General features: G+C 37.2%; 2 protein-coding genes across 3 annotated transcripts; one reads left to right on the top strand and one right to left on the bottom strand.

The window, feature by feature from the left end:
• Positions 1-420: 420 nt before the first annotated feature.
• Positions 421-5,681, bottom strand: DNAJB9 (DnaJ heat shock protein family (Hsp40) member B9). Of its 2 annotated transcripts, none has more exons than XM_080818200.1 (3): positions 5,589-5,681; positions 2,920-3,146; positions 421-1,931 (listed from the first exon to the last, which is right to left on the bottom strand). In XM_080818200.1, exons 2-3 carry the CDS (start codon positions 3,134-3,136, stop codon positions 1,480-1,482), a joined length of 669 nt encoding a protein of 222 aa, XP_080674326.1. In that variant the 5' UTR covers positions 3,137-3,146; positions 5,589-5,681; the 3' UTR covers positions 421-1,479. The 2 variants fall into 2 exon arrangements, with proteins under 2 accessions (XP_080674326.1, XP_080674327.1); XM_080818201.1 differs by having other exon boundaries at positions 5,454-5,664.
• Positions 5,682-5,834: 153 nt separating this feature from the next.
• Positions 5,835-13,648, top strand: THAP5 (THAP domain containing 5). The gene is made up of 3 exons (XM_080818085.1): positions 5,835-6,052; positions 9,659-9,851; positions 10,353-13,648. The coding sequence occupies exons 1-3, from the start codon at positions 5,973-5,975 to the stop codon at positions 11,256-11,258; spliced, it is 1,179 nt and encodes a 392-aa protein (XP_080674211.1). The 5' UTR covers positions 5,835-5,972; the 3' UTR covers positions 11,259-13,648.
• Positions 13,649-18,499: the final 4,851 nt, after the last annotated feature.

Raw genomic sequence — 18,499 nt, 5'->3', positions numbered from 1 at the left:
TAAGTATACCTTCCAGAAAATAATTAAGATACATAGATTTAATAGAATAATTTCATCTTCTTCAGAGTTTTCAAATTAAAGATTATAATCAACAAATATAGCTTTATGCAATGTCTCACCTTTTCCCCAATGAGGCCTAAAAGAGGAAAGAATACTTGCTCCTAGCAAGCAAATAAAGCAAAATTATAATTAACAAAATCTTTAAGCTACCAAAATTTGTGAGGGAAGGAGGATGATAAGAAAGTAAGAGAAATTAACAAATGTCAACCAAACAAGGCTATATCAGGGTTTTCAGGTTAGTCAAAAGTAACTTCTGGAATATGGTCTATGGTCAGCATAAGCAGCCCCATTGTTTATATACCCTCCATAGCTCTAGAATTACAGAATAAACTTTTAACAATAAAATGAGAACCAAGAACGTCATATTGTAAATATTATATTTCTCTCACTCACACACAATGTTGTATGAGACATTTACTAGTTTTAATATGTATCCATAGGATTAATACTCATATGGAGTATAATGCAAAAAGTGCCGAACTAAAGAAATAAGTCTATATGAAAACAAAAGCACACATTTCTTAGGATTTAAAAATATTGCACATAATAAGGTTGCACAGAAATTACTGGCTGTTTTTACAAACAGAATGAGGTATTAGTCAATCTCTAGATAAAGATGAGTGCAAAGAAGAGGAACCACACACACATAAAAAATACATAAATCCATATAAGACTTAGAGCGCCAACAACAAAGAAAGAAATGTGAAATGATATATAAATTAGCTATGATTTCAACACTACAAAATCATTAGCCAGGGACCAAGCATGTAACAATCTCTTGCTAATATTTCAAAAGTTTTCAACTTTCTTTCAGCCAAATGGCTATGAGCAATACGATCATTTCATTTACTCCAATTTTACTGCAGAAAGGTATGGTTCTGTGGAAAATATTAAATCATGCCTTTCTAAAGTTTTCAGTGGAAAGATACTGCTATCCTTTGCTGAATGACTCAATTAGTTTCGTGTACATTTAGCAACCCAAATCAGAGATGCCGCAGAGCATGCAATTTTAAAGAAGCAAAGGTTTCACTGCAAAAACCATTCAAGTTCACACAATTTAAATCTACAATAAGTTTCAAAGTTTAACCTTTAAATATACATAAGGCAAACTCAATCTTTTCTTGGTAACAAAACTGGCCACGCAAGTAAGCCCAAGGGCAGGTAGAGAAAAAAGACCAGGCAGAATTATAGTATCTTTTTTTAAGGAATCTTTCCTAGTCAGGGAAATTAATAATTAGCTATTTTCTACTAACTGAGTGTTGCTGAATTTGTCAAAAACATTTAAATACATTTAATATCTATATCAATTTAAGTGAAATCATGCACTTGTCAAAATAGTTCACAGAAAATTGTTTTGCATCAAAGGATATTGAAGAAAAGTCAACTAGTTGGCTTTAGTGAGAACAGAAAAATAGTGAACTACTGTCCTGAACAGTCAGTGTATGTAGTAACCATATTTCCTCTTCGTTGAGTGACAGTCCTGCAGTGCTTGCTAGATCCGTGGAATCTATTTTCAGTCTGTACTGTATGCCGATTGGTGGTGTCAAAACCACTAAAAGAAAACATTTTCTCCATATCTTCAAACATGTCATCAAACAGTCCACCTCCAAAAGAAAATTCCTGGAAATGATGTCTTTGTCTACTGGAACCATCCTGGCGTGTCTGGAAGTGATTCTCAAAATGCTTCTTGGACCGAGTGTTTTGGTTTTGACCAAAAAACCCAAAGTCTTTAAATAAGTCATCAAAATTGAAGTTAAATGATTGCTCAAAAGGACTTCCGTTACCTCTTTGTCCTTTACCATTAGTAAAAGCACTGTGTCCAAGTGTATCATACTCTTTTCGCCTATTAGCATCTGAGAGTGTTTCATATGCTGAAGAAAATAAAAATACTTTAGTAACTTAAGATAATGAAAATTGCATATACCCAAACCTCTTCAAATAAGTGAATTCAACTCTCTATTTTAGGGAAGGATTTCATACCACCAATAAAACCAAAACATTACAAACATAGGAAAAAAGTTAAAATGAAAGTTACAAAAGGCAGGGCTTTTGTCCTATTTACTGTATAGCATCACCCGTCAGAATAATGCCTGCCCCTAGTAAATATCCAATAAATATCTGTTAAGTGAATGCTACCATCACTTACAAATAAGCATGTGGGCAGCAATTATGCAGTTATTTTTCATATTATTTGGGTAAAAACATTACTTGTATTAAATAATTTAATGGTCCAATATAACCAATCAAGAATTCAGATTTTTCACTTCCTTACTAATTGAAGTGTTAAAGTTTATCTCCAACTCTCTACTCAATTACCTCCACCACCATTAGTTACTGAATTCTCAGGCGGTCCAATTTGTTTTAAAACTAGTCTTAAATCAAAATTTGTTTCATATTTTCCCTTCAAAGATAAATGTAGCTTTTAAATATAGATCAAGTGAAGAAAAAAACCAAAACATTTCAAAGTCTATTTAAATTTTTTATACTTAGTATTTTTGTACTTAATCTCCATATTTGGTAAAAACTGTTCCATAAGTTAGCTTCTAAGTTTTGGGTATCTAAAATTCCTTTTAACTTGGAAACAATAAGCAATTTCATACACAACAGAAGAATAAAGTGATACATTTTTAACAATTTAAGATCTATATGACAATAAAAATTTATTCTACCACTCAGCCATCCATCCTGGAATCAAAGTAATTGTGGTAGGGAAATAGTCTCAAGAATCTCACTTTATTTAAATGTAGACCCCATTTTGCCACCCATCATCGCAGTATCTCCAAATACATACACTTCTTAGCTATCACTCTCCCTTACTAGTTAGTATCTGTGAGACCTCAGAGATAGCCATTTACTTACCTTCTGCAATCTCTCTGAATTTTGCTTCAGCATCAGGGCTCTTATTTTTGTCGGGATGGTACTTCATGGCCAACTTGTGAAAAGCTTTCTTGATTTGGCGCTCTGAGGCTGATTTTGGCACACCTAAGATATCATAGTAACTTTTTGACGCCAAAATTAATTCCGTTATCATTAAAATGCAGATTGCAAAGACGAAAACTGACTGGGGAGTAGCCATTTCTAAAATCCTAAAAAAGAAAAAAATATTATCCATGAAGCTAATCTTAAGACTTTTTCTTTTAAAAGAAACCCAGTGGGGCGCCTGGATGGCTCAGTCCTTAAGCATCTGCCTTCAGCTCAGGTCATGATCCCAGGGTCCTGGGTTGAACCCAGCATCAGGCTGCCTGCTCAGCAGGCAGCCCGCTTCTCCCTCTCCCATTCCCCCTGCTTGTGTTCTCTCTCTCACTGTGTCTCTTTCTATCAAATAAATAAATAAACTCTTAAAAAAAAAAAAAAAAGAAACCCAGTGAACTTTTAGGATACAAGGTATACTTAATGCAGTATCAATATGTTAAGCATATAATAAATATCCTGTGCTTGTTCCCATGTTATTTCATTTCACAGGTTTATTACCTGTTGGTTGTAACTTTTTTTTTTTTTTTTAACCGAGAGAGAGAGAGAGAGAGAGAGAGAGAGACAGACAGACAGCAAGAGAGAGAACACAAGCAGGGGAGCAGCAGAGAAGCAGGCTTCCCACCAAGCAGGGAACCGGATGTGGTGCTCCATCCCCCGACTCCCAGGACGCTGGGATCATGACCTGAGCAGAAGGCAGATGCTTAAGACTGAGCCACCCAGGCGCCCCTGGTTATAACCTTCTTAAATGCAAATGTTAATTCAACCAAATTGAGAAAAAAATCTTTCTTCACTTTACCTTTTCACTAATTCTCTGTGGTCATACACAGAACAGTAACAAAAATATTCAATGACCGTTTTTTACCAATAGACACTGTGAAGACTCATCATTTGTAAACAATGTAAAAAGGGTGGAAAATCCGAATAATTTTAAGAAGGATGTCAATTTTCCTTTCAAGAATCCATATTCTAAAAGAATTAAAAATAAAAGTATTTCACTTCAGGGAAAAAAAGTACATTACCAAGATAAACAGCCCAGTATGTGTGAATTGGTAATCCTCCCTCCCTAAGAAAGCACCAACTTCAGCTTTCATTTCGGCAAGGTCAGCAAGGATTGCAAAAAGAGAATCTCAGTATCATATTAATATTGACAATATGATATAATGTAATGATTTTTTAATTGTAAGATCCCAAATATTTAACCAAAAAACATGTATTAATGGGTTTTGTTAAAAACTCGTAATGGCGGAGCGACTGGGTGGCTCAGTGGGTTAAAGCCTCTGCCTTCGGCTCAGGTCGTGATCTCAGGATCCTAGGGTGGAGCCCCCCATCGGGCTCTCTGCTCGGCCAGGAGCCTGCCTCCCCCTCTCTCTCTGCCTGCCTCTCTGTCTACTTGTGATCTCTCTCCCCTTGTCAAATAAATAAATAAAACCTTAAAAAAACAAACAAACTCGTAATGGAATTATTTCTGCTAAGGCTACCAGAAAAATAAACTTTCATAGTCTGTACTTTAGATAAGTTAAATACTTATGTTCAAACTTCCCCGAAGTCATTTAAGTATTTCCCTAACCTTAAATAAGTTTTACCTAAGAATTCAACTTAGAATTCTGGATAGTATAGATTTAATGACTTAGGATGCAAAACGAATGTGATCCTGTTTTTTGAACTCTGTACGAGGAGTTAACAACCTATGATGACATAACAAGGCTGACGAAAGACACTATGGTTTGTGGAAACTGCTTGCCTTCCTCTCCTGTGGCCTCTTCTGAGCGTAATTAGCAGATGGATTCCTCCCTTCCAAAGAGTTACTCATACTCACGGGTACTAAAGATAAGTACAACCTCCTCGTTTAAAGAACGCAAACCGAGAGTGCTGTGGCCGCCACCAAGACTGGAGGTACTTCTGTAGTCAAAGGGCGGGTCTAACACTGACAGAGAGGCACACTGCTGGTTTTAATAAAGCTTACTCCACAGCTCAAGTTTATTATCTGACACTTTTTTAGTAGGCCCACTTTTGTATTATACTGACTTCTCCCCAAGAGACCCACGGGACGGCGGCCTGGACCTTACTCCCAGAGCCGACGGCCGGCTGGGTTGCACCGTCCAGCCTTCGCCCCAAGACGACCGATACTCAGCCGGTCCGTCCAGGCACCGCCCTCACCGCTGTTCTCCGCCCGGAGGCCAGCCCTGGGAGGAGCTGTCCGACGCCCGAAAAAGCCGGCTGCCAACCCAAAACACAAAACGCCCTTTTCGGTGGTTTGGTCATCTCCTTTTTCCTAAACCCTCAACAATACCAGGCAACCTGAAGCCCTTGCGACGACCGTGGTGGACTCCGAGGCCAGGTCAGGCCACAAAGACCGGCCGAGGCCTCGAGAACGCTCTAAACACCCTCCCCGCGACCCCGGCCTCTTCCCTCATCCGCACCCTCCGACTGCTGCTGCTCCTCCGCAGAAGAGGCGCCGGGAGACTGACGAGCGGCTCCACACGGCCCGGCCCCTCGCCCCGGGCTCCGAGGCCTCCCGCAGCCGGCGCGCGCCCCAATCCCGCTCGCACACAGACCTAGCACTCCTCCAGTCGCCGCCGCGTCCCTTCTCACCCCTCTCCCCACTGGCCGGCAGCCGCTGCAGTCGCCACCTCCGGAGAAGACCTACACGAAACGCTTCCCGATTGGCTCCTGCTACCCACCTGACCCTGGCGCCCTACGCGCACGTGGAAAACTGTTGTTGCCGCTCAGCCTGTGCATCACTTCCGGCCCCAACCTCCAGAAAGGGTGGTGCTGAAGCCAGCAGAAGCGGAAGTGAGTCGACGATTGCGACGCCTTTCCGCTCGGCCGATTCTAGCGCAGGCGCAGTGCCTCGTGAGGCCTGGATTTGCCCCTACATCTTGGCGAGGAGTTTCCCGGGCACTGTCGCAGGCCCTGATTTTGGGGGCCCCACCCGAGTGATGCCTCGGTATTGCGCAGCGATTTGCTGTAAGAACCGTCGGGGACGAAACAGTAAAGACCGGAAGCTGAGTTTTTATCCGTAAGTTGTCCTTGGAGCAGAAGCGTCAGTCTTACCTTTGGACCACGGTCCTGTGGCTAGGGTTTGAGGTGTCTGGAAATTCGTCCTCTGCTCTCCCAGCGTGGTCCTTCACTGCGCCGGAGGAGGACGTGAAGGCTCGAATTTAGTTTACCTAGAAATGGGTCCTAACTGAGCAAGGTCACGGGGCTCTTGGCGAGGTGTAGGGGCCTTTTGGGAGTGTTAAAGAAGCCCTTAAAAATGTGCAGTTTGGGCGGTGCTCCGTGGTTTTCGGAGTGTTTCCCCCACCTCAGCTGATCTCCTATGTCATAAAGGGCGTTAACCACCACCTAAGGTACACTTCAAACCTGTCAAGCGGCAAGGTGCACCCAACAGTTAACCTGCCCCTTCTGTGAGGTTACATAGATGTTCCTTAATTACATTTTTCTACCGAGGAATCTAAGGGCTTTCAGAAAGGTTATCTTGAAAGTTCTGAGAGAGAGCCAGAATTACAACGGATCTCCTGCTCAGGGCTCTCTATATACTCTTCATTCATACAGAGAACAGGCTAACTGTTGTGCCAAATTCCTACTGCCAGGAAATAGTTCCATGAAACAACAGAAGTACTCATTTTTATTTAGAAGAACAGGGAAACAGTATTGTGTAGGAATTTAGAGTCCAGGCTCCAGAGCCAGACTCAGTAGGTTCAAAACCTGGCTCCATTACTCTGTAGGTGACTGTCTTTCTGCAAAGTATTTGAACTCTCTATGCCTAAGATCTTTCACCTGTAAAGTGGAGATATTAATCGTACCTACTTCATTTAGTGTGTAAATAGGTAAAGGAGCATAGGTAAATTAAGCACACAGTACGTGCTTAATATACATGAGAATCAACATATTTACAATATTCTATTTCCTTTTTTCTTGTTTGTGAAAATAATTCATTTAGCTCTAACCTGGTCGTCTTTTACTCTCTCAGATTTTTTTCCAGCTATTTTGTGAAGCCTGTTTATCTTTAGACCAGAAGCTCTCTGTTGATGGACACGGTTGCTTTCCATTATCTTTTTTTTTTTTTAAGATTTTATTTATTTATTTGACAGATAGAGATCACAAGTAGGCATAGAGGCAGGCAGAGAGAGAGGAAGGGAAGCAGGCTCCCTGCTGAGCAGAGAACCCAATGCTGGGCTTTAACCCACTGAGCCACCCAGGCACCCCTGCTTCCCATTATCTTAACTAGTGGGAAGAAACCCAATAACCTGAGATAATTCACATGTGGCAATATTTCCAGGACTCCCAGATTCTTTAAATCTTTAAATTCTTTAAATCTTTCCATAGTTACCATTTTTAAGAAGGGAAAAATAATAATGTCAGATGAAGTCAATTATAAAGATTTTTTTTCCTCAAAATGTAAATTTACTGGAAGTGGATTTTTTATGAATTTTTTTATTTCCGTGTGTAATCTGCAAAGTAAAAGTTGAATCAGTTTTATTCCCCTAATAGCACCAGACTTGAAGAATTGAATTTGCTAACACTGTAGCAAGCTATACTGTATATAAATTTGAGAATTCAGCTTATGTGTGCATATAGTGTTGAGTTTATACTGTGATTATTTTGTGCCTTTTTGGGAATTAATAAGCTGGTGAAACAAAATTACTGAACAAAACGAACTATTGCAAAGATACTAAGTTGTTTAGGAAACTTATTCCAGGAGATTTCTTAGAGGTTTACCCGCTGAGAAAGTATTGCATTCCAGTTACAAACAAGGATATTCATAGAGTGATTTTTTAAAATTGTTTGGTAATATAGTATATAGGAACAATAGAAATAATTTACAGACAGCATCCTTGTACTTGAGATTACATGTGAAAATATTGTAAAGGGCATATTCTCAATTTAGATGTAGCAGTAAATGTATGTACTTTTCTATGGCTAACAGAGTTCAGGTCCTCTGAAAAAACTCTTTGTCTTTAAATGCCTTTTCTGGTTATGTCTCTTATACTTATAACCTGAATTCTTGATGTGTGCAAGGTTAAGGAATTTTCAAACCGTGTATGAATGTTGTATCTGTGGTGAGAACTTCAAAGATAGATCATTGATTTTTCCATATAAGGGTATCGGGGTTAAAAATTATTTCCTATAAAGTACCCATACTCCCTTTTCCTTTGTATTTTATAAAGTTATCAATATTTGCTGGGATGGGGGAAAGCATGCTATTATAAACCATAAAATAAATGGCCGGGATTGAGAGGGAATGTGTAATTGCTGCTTTTTGTATGAGAAACCTGAAGTTACCATTTTTTTTTAAATAGGATATTAGACTGTCTCATGAGATCATTGAAAGAAACAAATAGTGTTAACTGTTTAATACAGTTTTTTTTTTAGATTTTATTTATTTGACAGAGATCACAAGTAGGCGGAGAGGCAGGCAGAGAGAGAGAGGAGGACGCAGGCTCCCTGCTGAGCAGAGAGCCAGATGCAGGGCTGGATCCCAGGACCCTGAGATCATGACCTGAGCCGAAGGCAGAGGCTTAACCCACTGAGCCACCCAGGCACCCCTGTTTAATACAGTTTTAACTGAAATCTCTTTAGACGGGTAGGAAAGAGTTATCGCTCTGATTTTTTCATTAGCCCAGTGTTGCCTATAAAATACATTTCAGTGTGTTAGCACCAACTCTAAATAAAGGTTATTGTTGGCACAGGAACAACACATAAAGAACTGTCTTACCTTTCTCTCTATTTTCTCCTTCACTTATTTCATGTTATAGAATATCTGAGTGTTCTTTATAACATGTTTATTTCTTGTGTCAGTTTTCTTTCAAAACTTGAATTTAGGGTTCTCAGTTTAGAAATACTAGACTAAATTACATATGGGTAGAATTGAGGCTGACTGTGGTAAAGGGAATAGAATATTAGTGGTTTTATAAGATTTAGTAGTGGTTGTCAATTAAATCACTTGTTTGAACTAACTTCTTATTTTTTAAATGTTAATAAGAGCCTAAAGTTCAGTATTTCCTTGAATTACAGACAGGACACCATTTCACTTGTTGTGTCAGTATAGATTACATTTGAATGGGACTTTGTAATTTATATAGTTCCACGCAAAATATACAACAAAATAAAAATAAAATATAATCCACAGAAAATATGAGTAGATTTTATCCTTTGTTGGAACACATATTTTACTCGAAGGGACTCGTTATGTTTTACCAGCCCTTTTTTTTTTTTAAGATGTTATTTATTTAGAAGGAGAGAGCACGCATGTGCGTGTCTGTGCAGGAGCAAGGGGAGGGGTAGAGGGAGAGAGAGAATCTCGAGCAGGCTCCATGCTCAGTGCAGAGCCCAATGTGAGGCTTGATCCATAACCCCAAGATCATGACCTGTACAGAAATCAAGAGTCAGATGCTCAACTGACTGAGCCACCAGGTGCCCTTACCAGCCATTCTTCTGAAAAGCTTTGTCTTATAGCTTAGTCACATTTACTGTAGAGATGATGTAGTGATGCCGTGAAGATGCTCTTACATGGTGTGAATGGTTGCCTTGCTTTTTTGCAGCACTCAATGCATAGATTACCTATATATGCAGTCCTGGAATTTGCAAAAAATACAGCAAAGTTTTCCTTTTTTAATTTCAGGTTTCCTCTACATGACAAAGAAAGACTTGAAAAATGGTTAAAGAATATGAAACGAGATTCATGGGTACCCAGTAAATACCAGTTCCTGTGTAGTGACCATTTTACTCCTGACTCTCTTGACGTCAGATGGGGTATTCGATATTTGAAACAAACTGCAATTCCAACAATATTTTCTTTGCCTGAAGACAATCAGGTATTGGAGGAAGAACATAGGGGAGTGGGGGATAATGCTGAGTAGGGTGGTAGGTTGCAGGGTGGCAGGTAATGAGGTTAAGGGAGGGAGTGGGAAAGGTGACCGCTGGGAAAACATACTAAGAGAAAAGGAAGATTAATTTACACTTTCACTAAAAGTATGGTAATTAAAAAAATTTAAACCATTAAAAAAGTTTAAACTGAAGAACAAACGATAACATACATAAATCATTAAGTTATTAACATAAGTTAATGATCTAAGATTTTGTTACCAGTCTTTGAGTGATTTGAAATATTTCCATCATATATTGAATATGCTTAATACTTTTTAAAAAACACTTTAAAGTATATATGGGTTGTTACATGCTTAGAACATTTTTTAACTGTGTAAATTGACTTGACCAATATACTGCTCAAAGTTATAATTAAATATTCAGAACTGACTAATAAGAGAATGAGGTTAGTAAGGACATCTTTAGAATTTGAAAATGTTATTTTCTAGGAAAAAGACTCTTCCAAAAAAAAATCTCAGAAGAAAAAATTAGATGATGAGAAAGAAGTGTGCCTAAAAGCCAAGTCACAAGAATCATTTGCATCAAATGAGCTAAAGAAAAATACAGTTAATACAGATATTCTCCCTGAACACACAGAATTACTTAATTCATCTACCTTGGTGAAGCTACCAGCTCCCAAACCAGAAGGTATACAAAATAACACATTAACTCTTAATCTGGTTAAACAAGATATTAAAAAACCAGTATCTACCTTGGAAACATCAGTTACCCAAGACATAGGTGGTTTTCACACATCTTTTGAGAATCTAAATTCTACAACTATTACTTTGACAACTTCAAATTCAGAAGATATTCAGCCATCTTTGGAAACCCAAGAAGTGTTTGAAATAACTACAAATCATCTTGCTAACCCAAACTTTACAAATAATTCCTTGGAAATTAAGTCAGCACAGGAGAGTCCATTCTTACTCAGCACAATTACTAAAACAGTTGAAGAATTAAATGCAAATAAAGAATCTGTTATTGCCATTTTTGTACCCACAGAAAATTCCAAACCAGTTAATTCTTTTGTATCTACTGAAAAAGAAACTGTGGAAATGGGAGATCTAGACCTTGAAGGCTCCTTATATAAGGATATAGACTATGAGACAGAAGTCTTACAAATTGAACATTCTTACTGCAGACAAGATATCAATAAGGAACATCTCTGGCGGAAAGTCTCTAAACTACATTCAAAAATAACTCTTCTTGAGCTACAGGAACAACAAACTCTTGGAAGATTAAAGTCTTTGGAAGCTCTTATACGGCAGTTAAAACAGGAAAACTGGCTATCTGAAGAAAATGTCAAGATTATAGAAAACCATTTCACAACATATGAAGTTACTATGATATAGAGTGTAAAGAGGTTTTAATGCTATGACTTATATGAGCTTTTGCAGCCAAACCAAATTACATGTAAAGTGAACTTTTTCCTTTATAAGTTCTCATCTTAAGCTAAGAAAGTGTTCTAACATTAAAAACTGCATCCTGTTCTTGTAATGTTCATTTTTAAGAAAAACTAGAGAGTTATTGGGCTGTAGACAACAAATTTCTCTACTTTGTAATCTTCCAAATTGAAGTAGAGTGAATAAATAATATGATTCATAAAATGAGAGAACATGAATATGGTGAAAGGAGCCCAGAAGAGAAATAAGGCTCAGGTATCCGTCCTGGTTCTACCATTGGCATATCACATGGGCAAATTGCTATTGAGCCTCAGTCTGTAATCTGTAAAATAAGGGCACTTAACTAAATCTAGTCTGTTTAGTTTCTTTTCTTTCTATTAAGATAACTTTCTTAATAGAATAACTTTTTTATAAGGTAATATATACATACATAATACTGTATGTTGGCTAGTATTTGATGTTATTTACTGTTGGATTATCCTCAAAATTGAATTCCATGATGTTTGATTGTTGACTACAGTTATTTGTAATAATAAAGGAAAGTACTCCTTTTATTATTTATTCCAGTTTAACTAAAATAACCATCCATTAGCCCAGTTCGTGGGAGAGGTACTTTAAGCTTAAAACAGTATGTTGTTTCAGTACCTTATATGTAGCTGACCATCATAAAATACATAGTCACTTAATCTTAACATTCTGTATTTAAGGTTATAATTTATAAACCAAAAGTTTTAATGAGGTTAATTTTTTAAAAATCTATATATTACTATATTTTAGAAATCAGCTTTTATCTATTTAATGTGTAGCTTTTAAAAATGTGTGCTTTTGTTATTTTTAAAATTACAGAATGATAGAGTAGTACTTGATATTATACATGCCCACTTATATATATTTTATTAAAATTTATAAGCAAGAAAGTATAGATAAGTGGTAATGTTCTTAGACAAGTAGAAAGGAATGATGGTGATATAAATAAAAATACTGCCTCTCTCCATACGAATTTTTTAAAATGTGAAAGCAGACTTAGAGGGAACAACAGAAATGTGAAAAATAATGATCTTCTAAAATTGGCAGTTAATATAATTAAATGTTACTGATTATATTATTGAGCAAGTTCCTATCAGCCTGATTCATACTTTTATCATCTTGTTTTATAAAAATACTATTAACTGTCTCAGAGGGTTTTGAGAATTCTGTGAGTAACATGTTTTTGGTTCTGGAATATAGGAGGTGCTCAATAAATACTAGTTGACTGCGTAGCAAATAGTATACTGATTATTTTGTAAATTCATGGTGATTATTTTTGGCCACACTTTAGTTTTTTCAACCTAATAAAATTAATTGGTATTATATAAATAAGTGCTAAATACAAATGTTGATTTAAAGATATCTTTGTTATGTGACCACGGGAAGAAAACAAACCCTTAAATTTTTGCATACATTATGTGCAGATAATTGGTAGAGTTAATAAGATGTTTTTAAGTATTCCCATGTTGCATTTTACAGTACTTCTTTAAATAGTACAGATGAAAATAACCTTGATAAGTCACTATAAAATAATGTTCCAATTCTGTTTTTAATTGTGTAGATTGTGTTTTCTCTTTAAGGTTGTAGTTTACTCAGGAATAATTTAAAGTAGTCGTGTTTCTTTAATCTTAATAAATTATAAATATTTAAGATATTTACTTGGCTTGCCTATATTCAGTTCAGGATGTTTCCAACCTATTAATTTCTAAATATATTTGGGGGTTCTGCCCAACTTTATTTCTTAGTTGGATTATTATAGGGTCTCTTAACTAATCTTGCCAATATTTTCAGTCCCTTCCATATTATTCTGTATTCTGCTGTCAGCTTTTTACTTCAGCTGTAGATCTAACTATATCATCCACTCATTACTTAACTTTCCCAACTCAGAAATCTGAAATTACCTTTGGATACTTACAGAATAAAGCCAGACTTGTTACCATATATGATCTTCTGTGATGTGCTTCATCCTGTGTTCTAGCCACAGTGGACTACTTAGTATTTTATGTAGCATTTTCCAAACATGCCACGCAGGTGACTTTCTTCATGCTTGTTTTATTTCCTAAATTCAGCCAGTCAAAATTGCAGCTTTGGTTGAATTTTGTTTCTTTTTTTCCAGTCAAAATTGTTTTCTTTCTGCTCCTCCAGGGCTTTGTTTTATAACATTGTAACAGTGTTTGCCTTTACACTTTTTTGTATCAGATATCTATGCCTGTTCTACTAGATTGTAAGCTTTTTAAAGCAGGGTTTTCATTAATCACTAGTTTCTTTGACAATATAATTTACTCAATAAATGTTTGGATGAATATTTTGAATTTGCCTACTTGTTTCTTGTCACTTAAAATCAAGAACCTTCTTACAAGATGGGTCCTTGATACCTTTAGAATGTTTAGGGAAGGACATAGATCTTTACATAATCTTTGAAAATTCCATGTCTTCTGTGGACAATATAATTTACCAAGTATCCGCTATACCATCTATGAATTGATTTTCTTGTGGAAGGCTATTCCCACTCCAAAGTATTTTCTGCTTTCTGATAGAAAGCAGAAATATGGCTATAGAATGTATCTTATTCTATATTCTCTTGTGTATTCTACTCCCTTAACAAGAGGTGGAGTTTATTTCTCTACCTTTTTTAATCTGGTGGGCTATGTGAATCCTTTGACCAATAAAATACAGTGAAAGTGATATAGCCAGCCAATCTTAGACCTTAACTGGCCTGGCAGCTTTCACTTCCTCTTTGGAACAGTATCTTAGAATGCCACGTGCCCTACAAAATGTGTGATAACCCTGAGATCATGCTGGAAAAGCCAAAGCCACATGGAGAGGCTCTAGAAAGTGATACATCAGACACATTAGTGAAGAAGCCAAGAAGCAATTCAGTTTCTATTACAGAATCGTGAAAGACAATAATTGAAGTCAACAGATCCCTGGAATTTGAGGAGAGGGTGTGAAGACATGTTAAAAAAAATGCAATTAATATTAACAAGTCATCCCACAGAGCTTGGACTTTCCTAAACTGTCAAAAAAGATTTTATTCTCTAGAGAGGATGAAACAAGTTCTTCAGAAAAGAGAACGGTTAGGGATGCCATACTGAAAAGAGGTATTAAGTGGAAGTTTATAAGTTGAATTATGAGCTCCAACCCAGCCTCTTTCACGTACTTGGTTTCCAGAACTATGGCAACCAAACTTATGCCCTCTAGTTTTCTCTTGGGAATTTGACACACTCATGAGAAAAGAACCAGATTTCACATCGGAGATTCTGAGTCCAGCTAAGCCACTGCAGCAGTGATAATTCACCTTTATTGCAGCAAAATCACTTGAGAAGTTTTAAATTTTTTTCCTTACCCAAACTAGCTAAATCATTCTGGTATAAAACCTGAGTATCTGTGGTTTAAAAATTTCTCTCTGATTATTCTCGTATACAGCAAAAGGTGAGAATCTTTGCTTTATAGTAAAGCTTATGGAAATGACTTATCCCTGAGTACAGAGATTTTCATCATTGTCCTGCCAACTGACAGTCAACAGTCAACTGAAAGTTAATATCAAAGATAGCATCAGACACATGAAAAAATGTTCATCATCACTAGCCATCAGGGAGATTCAAATTAAAACCACATTGAGATACCACCTTACACCAGTTAGAATGGCCAAAATTAGCAAGACAGAAAACAATGTGTGTTGGAGAGGATGTGGAGAAAGGGGAACCCTCTTACACTGTTGGTGGGAATGCAAGTTGTGCAGCCAATTTGGAGAACAGTGTGGAGATTCCTTAAGAAATTAAAAATAGGGCTTCTCTATGACCCTGCAATTGCACTACTGGTTATTTACCCCAAAGATACAGATGTAGTGAAAAGAAGGGCCATCTGTACCCCAATGTTCATAGCAGCAATGGCCATGGTTGCCAAACTCTGGAAAGAACCAAGATGCCCTTCAATGGACAAATGGATAAGGAAGATGTGGTCCATATACACTATGGAGTATTATGGCTCCATCAGAAAGGATGAATACCCAACTTTTGTATCAACATGGATGGGACTGGAAGAGATTATGCTGAGTAAAATAAGTCAAGCAGAGAAAGTCAACTATCATATGGTTTCACTTATTTGTGGAGCATAACAAATAACACGGAGGACAAGGGGAAATGGAGAGGAGAAGGGAGTTGAGGGAAGTTGGAGAGGGAGATGAACCATGAGAGACTATGGACTCTGAAAAACAATCTGAGGCTTTTGAAGGGGCGGGGGGGTGGGAGGTTGGGGGAACCTGGTAGTGGGTATTATGAAGGGCACGTATTGCATGGAGCACTGGGTGTGGTGCATAAACAATGAATTCTGTTACACTGAAAAGAAATTAAATAAAAAAAAAAGATAACAAATAAAATAAGAAGAAAGCCGCAATTTAGAGAAAACACTATGTAAGTAGAAGAAACGTTAGGGGAAAGAATCCAACTATACCAAACATTTACCAAGAAGTATGTTGCATGCTAGAAAACAGAAGCAGTACTTTTTTTTTTTTTTTAAAGACGAATATTAATGAAAATAAAAAGAGCTCTAGTAATTTAAAATGTGGTATTAGGGACGCTGAGGCAGGTTTTGTTTTTGTTTTTGTTTTTTTAAGATTTTATTTCTTTATCTGACAGATCACAAGTAGACAAAGAGGCAGGCAGAGAGGGAGAAGCAGGCTTCCCACTGAGCAGGGAGCCTGATGCGGGGCTTGATTCCAGGACCCTGAGATCATGACCTGAGCTGAAGGCAGAGGCTCAACCCTTTGAGCCACCCAGGTGCCCCGAGGCACATTATTTTTAAAAAAATCAGAACTTCAGACACAAAAGGAGGATCTTACAGACTTTCAGCAAGGGAAAAAACCATAAAAGGTCAAGAATAGAACAGCTTCAAATTTCTGAATGGCTACACTGGAAGCAAGAAGACAGGAGATCAATGATCTGAAAATTCTGAGGAAAATAGATTGCCAAGGTAGAATTCTATATCCAAAGTCTCAAAATATTGCCGCCTCTGTATCCTCTAAAGCAGCTTTTGGAAAATGCATCCTACAGAAATAAGGCCATTAAAGAAAATCAAGAGAATGGCTTCTAAAGTTATTTCCTAGATGGTAATTTATCATTCAATTGCTCTAGAGATTAGAAATAAGAAAAAGGAAATCCATATCAAAAAAGAAGCAGAGGGAATTACAAGTTCGTGGTTAGGGGAGGTCCCAACATAACAGCCTGATCACAGGCCTACAGAGCCACCAGTCCAAAATGCAGTCAGACTCAGTCAAACTTGAGGTCAAAAGCCTCAAGGACAGAGTTCTTCAAGAAGATGAAAACTGATAGAATAAGTAATGTGCTAACACCTTCAGAGGACTCTCACATATCTGGGGTAGAATTGAGGGTTGAATTAATAATAATTACAAAGAAAACTATACAAACAAATCAGAACAAATGTTAACACAAAATATGTAGAAAGGTCAAGCCATCATATCTTAGTACAAACTGTATTTACATAGTGGAAAAAATGCAAATGAAATACAAACACCAATACATTAGGAAGAAAGGGTGTGTGTGTGCATTCATGTTTGTGCTGGGGCCAGGAGCAAGGAGTAGGATGATGTAATTAAAGAAAGCCAAGTTCTCATCAACCGTGATGGAATATCAAAAGATAATGCCTAAAGGCAAAAACTTTAAAGACAGCAAATTAAACATGTTGAGATAAATAGGTAAATACATAAAAGAATCCAGATATATCGGGGCGCCTGGGTGTCTCAGTGGGTTAAAGCCTCTGCCTTCGGCTCGGGTCATGATCTCGGGGTTCTGGGATCGAGCCCCGCATCGGGCTGTCTGCTCAGCGGGTAATCTGCTTCCTCCGCTCTCTCTCTCTGCCTGCCTTTCTGCCTACTTGTTATCTCTGTCAAATAAATAAATAAAATCTTAAAAAAAAAAATCCAGCTGTATCATTGGAAAGATTTGACTGAAGAAATGGAGGACTGCAGTTTTTTGTAACGAGGCTTAAAGGATGCTGACTTTTTAAGCATATTTTTAAGACTAATAGGTTTTTTTCTATTCATCCTTTAGGACTGACCTATTCATTATTTTATCTAGAAAGTCTTCATTTGCCTTTCCAAATGCCCTTTGTATTCAGTCTATTAGCTACCTTTACTTACCCTTGTCCTAATACCTATCTTCCAGTATCATTATTGCTTTTTTACTTGTTTTTATACCCCCAGTATAAATTTTCATGCCTTCAAATTGTAAGCTTTTTACAAGCTTTTAAGCTTCATTGTGTAGCACGACTTTTTTTTTTTTTTTTAGATTTTATTTGTTGGGGACAGCATGAGCAGGGAGAGACAGAGGGACAAGGAGAAACAGACTCTGCACTGAGCAGGGAGCCTTTTGCAGGGCTCAGTTCCAGGACTCAGGGATTATGACCTGAGCTGTAGGCAGATGATGCTTAATCAGCTGAGCCACCTGGGTGCCCCTGGTTCAATTTCTAATACAGAATGGGAGCTCCATAAATATTTGTCAAGTGAACAACTTGTCATGTAGTAAACCATACTTCAGGAACTATTTTGTTGGATCTAATTCTGTCTCCACATTGAGATAGTCACCAGATAACCAATTTGCAGCTCCATGATTCATTATGGCCCCATTATTGTGGCAGGCTCTGTTAAATTCATTATAAGGTAAATAATGCTACTTTTATTTTTAAATTTTTTTATGTTTGGAGATGTTACAACATCTAGTGCCTGCAGTTTGTAATCTATACAGACACTTTCTATCAATTTTACAAAACTTGAGAACTAAGCTTTGACATGTGGTAATGCTACTTTAAATCTTTCATTGGCATGCTGTAAATAGTACCTAGTCAGGGTGAAGTAGCATTCCTTCCAGACTTGAGTTTTGTAACTTGGAGTCTGAACTACAGGAAGTCTCCAGAAGGGTCACTAGATCCCCTAAAATTTAATGCAAAATATTACATTTATAGACATTTTTCTGGAAAGAGAAACCATAATTTCTATTATTTTAGGAAAGGGATAAATGACTCCAAAAAATTTAAACAATGCAATTATACCATATATTTTACACTGTGCCATAAATCATAAATCAGAAGCTTTTCACATACTTGATTCCCTAAGCACTCTGAAACAAAAAAAATGGGGAAGCTTCTGT

This window comes from Martes martes, assembly GCF_963455335.1.
Source record: "Martes martes genome assembly, chromosome: 11".
In the NCBI taxonomy this organism is placed as follows: Eukaryota; Metazoa; Chordata; class Mammalia; order Carnivora; family Mustelidae; genus Martes; species Martes martes.
Note: the sequence above shows the minus strand (reverse complement) of the source record. Positions and strands in the feature narration are given on the sequence as shown.